Source organism: Elephantulus edwardii, unplaced genomic scaffold (assembly GCF_000299155.1).
Source record: "Elephantulus edwardii isolate Elephantulus edwardi_28Jun2011 unplaced genomic scaffold, EleEdw1.0 scaffold00065, whole genome shotgun sequence".
Lineage (NCBI taxonomy): Eukaryota > Metazoa > Chordata > Mammalia > Macroscelidea > Macroscelididae > Elephantulus > Elephantulus edwardii.
The window spans coordinates 13,931,929-13,936,561 of NW_006399815.1; the positions used below are offsets into that span (position 1 = coordinate 13,931,929).

The window sequence follows — 4,633 nt, forward strand, 5'->3', positions numbered from 1 at the left end:
ATCTCAGGAACAGGTTTGAGGCCTTGAACACTAATGAGTGAAGACCAGATGAGTTGTGGGAGGATGTCAAATGTATCATCCAGGAAGAGTGCAAACGGTCATTACAAAGACAGGAGAGGAAGAAAAGACAAAAATGGATGTCAGAAGAAACTCTGAAGATTGCACTGGAGCGTAGAGAAATTTTTACAGTAAATATATTAAAATTGTTGTTATGTACAGTGAAATTGTAAATAACTCCTTACTGACTCTTGGGAGGGGTTTTCGGAGGCTGTAAATCAAATGGGGGATTGCCCATCTTTCTCCCTGTGTTGCAGCTGCTAGATTTAAACCAAGTGCCTTTGGGGTTGTTTGTGCAACTTCTTATCACTAGGCCACCAGAATTCCCTAACCAAAAACTGTTGTTGTTGGAGTTGCATGGAACTATCACTCATAGTCGTCCTCTGAAGAAAAGATCTGAACCCTGTTCTTTCCTGCACCATCCTTAATATTCTTGATGTATTTTAGCTGATCGCAACTGTCACTGGGTCAAACCATCTGGTTGAAGATCTTCCTCTCCTTTTTTGACCTTTCCACCTTTCAAGTACTTTTCCAAGCAATGGCTCATCCTAATAAAATGCCTAAAGCATGTGAGACAAAGTCTTATCATCCTTGGCTCCGAGGAATACCACGTGCATGCACATTACCATATAATTACTTAAGTAATTTTAATTAAGCACTGTATTTTACATATATTTTACAAGTCAGTTTCTATTTCTAGTTGAAAATATTTGTAAAATTCATTAAAATTTTGAAAAATTCATTACAAGGTAAATAACTGAAAGAAATTACTCTATAGCTCTTTTTCTTTCTACATTTTCACTTACCTATTTAAGCTCTCAAATAATGTTCCAAACTGTGCTCTTTTATATGATGAACTGAGAGCACCTTGACATCCATTTAATGTGGAAGGCAAGGAAGCCGAATAGTTAACATTAGTAAACTGGGGGAGGAAAAGAAAGAAGCTGCCAAAATAATATACATCTATATAAATTAAACTGCTTCTCATGTAAATGTCATTTAAGACTATATTCTTATTTAGATAGTTAAGATGGTTAGTGCAATAGGTAAATGGTCAACCTAAAGGCTGGTAATTTAAACCCACGCAGGTCACCAAGCCTTAATTAAGATTGGCTCCCAAAAGGTCAGTCTTGACAAATCTATGGAGCAGTTTCCACTGAGTTTGTTAGAATCAACACAATTACCAGCAAACTACTATCTTCAAGTAGATTCTGATTTAAAGAGATCCTAAAGAGTCAAACTATTGTCATTGGGTTTCCAAGGCCAGGAATCTTTGTGGAAACAAATTGTCCCATCTTCTTCCCCCCACCCACCGTGGACTGATAGGCAAATGGGCTCAAACATATAGATTGCTATTTGTAGTTGTTGTATGTCACTGAGTCAGAATTGACTCATAAAGCCAGTGAGCTTTCAGAGGCAATAAAGTGCACAGGAGACTATCCTTTTCCTCCCATAGAGAAGCTGGTAGATTTGAACCACTTGCTTTTGCGATTCCATCACAGCTTTTTATCAGTAGACTACCAGAGCTCTCTCACTGGTCATTAAACAATTTAATCTTTGCACAATGAGGCTCTTAACCAAACTAATATTCCGATCTTTTAGTACTTAAAAGAGAAAGTAATTCTGTTCTTAGTGAAAAAAAATCCCAATAATGAAACTAGTATTGTGTAATTATTAAAATAACAGTTGATACTATGATGAGTTAGCCATTTTGAGAAATAAACAAGATTAAAAATACCTAGAAATAAACAAGATTAAAAATACCTATAACAATAAGGATCTTAAGTAGACAAAAGTTACATTATTAAGACAGAAAATAATACTTTATCCTAATAAAACAGCTGAACTGTCTTGTTTCCAATATTTACTAATGGTTTCAGATTGCTGCTTTAATAATTTCAGAATATCAACATTACTGAGTACAAAATGTGACTAAAGATTGTAGTTAAAGTAGATGAGAAAATCCACGTGTTGGTATGTTAAGTACCATATAAATGTAAATATTTTATTGCCAAACAATATTCCTTTTTACCAACTATAATTTATATAAAACATATGCAATTTATAACATATATGTGATTTATGGCAAATAAAATTAAAATATGAAAATATAAACAATGACAGAAAGAGAAAAACAGGAGAATAAGAAAGAGGCAGTAGCGGGGAAGTCAGAGTCTACAATCAGGGTGAACTGATAATAAGGTTTAATATTACATATTGGCCACAGAAAGAAAGAAGAATAAGGGTATAGACACAAGTTCAGCCCCGTAAGATGACCAGTCACTAGAATGAGTGAGAAAGAAGTCACAAGAAAACACAATGTTATATTTATCTCCTTAACTATCTTTTCTACAGAACCAGCATGTTTTCTTCCTAATTTTTCCTTTCAACTTAATTTCTTTTTACTATGAGTAGAGTACAAGTTGACAAGGCTAAATAATGTACCATGTAACCATTCATACAAATTTTTCAATTTTGCTTTATTATATTAATAATTCCAGGATGTACAACTACACTCTTCTCACCTCCTCTCTCTGATTATTTCAATTAACCATTTTCCCCTTTCCTTCCATTTCACTGAGATTAACACTCAAGAAAACTGCTGTACTTTTTATTTTATGTGATTGATTATTCTAGGGAATATTTGTTTCCCTGGTCCTATTTATAATCTTATCAAACAAAAAAAAAACAAACTTATTACTGTTGAGACAAAACTCAATCATAACTGATCCTCCATCAGGTTTCCAGAGGTTGTAAATCTCAAAGATTTACCATCTTTCTTCCGTGGAGCACCTGGTGGATTCAAACTGCTCACCTTTGGTTTGGCAGCACAACTTCCTACTGACTAGAGCTTCCTTATAGGTCTGTGTATTGTTTGGCAAAAAATTAAGACACTGGGGTAAGTTTTGTTCCAGGCTCAAAAAGTGACTAACGGTCAAAGTTGTGGGGCTTCCACCAGTTTCTATTGGACCCATAAGGCTTGCCATTTTTATGCTTTTGAATTTATTCCACATTTTTCATCCACTCTACCAGGACCTTCTGGTGTGAGCCCTTTTAGAGTAGACAGCGTTAGTAGCAAGGAACTAGTTCTTCCAAACTCAGGATCCTGGAGATTGAGGTTCTCACTTCATAAGTCCTCTGGTCTAATTATTTTATATATTTTTGCTCTAATTCTCTCTCCTTTGTTCCAGACAAGGAGATACCAATAGTTGTGCCTTAGATGACTTCTCAGCAACTAATTTTCTTTTATCATTTTAATTTGTCTCATTTTCCTTGTTGTATTGCCAACTCAGAGAGAGCTGTTACAAATCCCCCAGGAACTCCCAAGAGAAAGATGGGTTGTTTCCTTCCATCCTTTTTCAGGTGATTTATGGCCTCTAAAAACCCACTAGAGGGTCGGCTATCAGTCACTTCCAACTCCACATCAATGACTTTTAATTTATATGCTTTAATAAATTTAGTTCTAAATAATTTTAAGTTTGTTTATAACTTATAATTAATATTTTAGCTTATTACTATAAAGTTCAACCTCACAAAGTCCTTCTGATATAGCAACCTTCCATTCCTAACAATTCCACTGCCAGGAATGTATCCAAGAGACTAGTATGCAACATCATAACAAAAGTGGACTATTCATCTTTCTCCCAAAGACCTGCTAGTTGTTAACCAGCTAGCACTATACCATCAGTGTTCCTTAACTTATTACTACAATATTTAAATATTATATAATTTGTAAAATTAAGCATTTTAATATTATTAGAGCATGGAAGGAGGAGTGGCATCCACTTCCATAATAGCTTGCCTCTGGAAACCCTATGAACCTGGAGAGAGGATGAAAGGCACCCGAGCATTGGGGACTCTCCTCCATAGGGTTGCTTTGAGTCGCCTGTGACTCGACGGCACTTAACAACAACAATATTATTAGACTATAGTCAATAAAATTATAAGTTTACTATAAATTTTAATAAATCACTAAATATGGTATAAAACCAATGTATGCTTAACTGGAGAAGTAAAAAAACAAAATAGCCCACATAACCTAGTGGTAAGAAGCTGTGCTGCAGTACCAATGAAAAGCAATTTGAATCCACAGGCTGCTCCTTGGGAGAAGGAGGAGCAATCTTCTCCTGGTGATTAACTGCCTCTGAAAATCTGCTGGAGGGTCAGCTATGCTCACTTCCTACTCCATGGTACACAACAACAAGACAATACAGTGTTTATATAAGTATTTGTCTTCATTGTCATTATACATGACTATAGCCCTGGGGGCCTAGTTGTGGTCTGCTGGTTAGCTATTCTGTGCTAACCAAAAGGTCTGCAGCTGATGTTCATCACTGCTCTTTAGAAGAAAGACTAAATGCCTCCTTTCTTAACCATTTACAGCCTCAAAAACCCAATGCAGAGTCACCATGAATCAGAACTGACTGGACAAAAGTTAAAAAAGTGTACTTTTTGTGTTAATAGTAACTTAATAATTGGCTGTCCTCTCCCAAACTCTAAAGGGAGCTCTGATAACCTAGCGATAAGAAGCTCTGCTGCTCTTTCCCTCATCTGTTTCAATACAATATACATAATT

General features: G+C 35.6%; 1 protein-coding gene across 1 annotated transcript in view; it reads right to left on the reverse strand.

Moving 5' to 3' along the window:
• LOC102860786 (chromosome unknown open reading frame, human C12orf40) overlaps positions 1-4,633 on the reverse strand; it is a 58,827-nt gene that overhangs the window by 31,828 nt on the left and 22,366 nt on the right. The window contains exon 5 of the mRNA XM_006888235.1: positions 864-979. Within this exon, the coding sequence (XP_006888297.1) occupies positions 864-979 (116 nt within the window). The remainder of the gene's footprint in view (positions 1-863; positions 980-4,633) is intronic.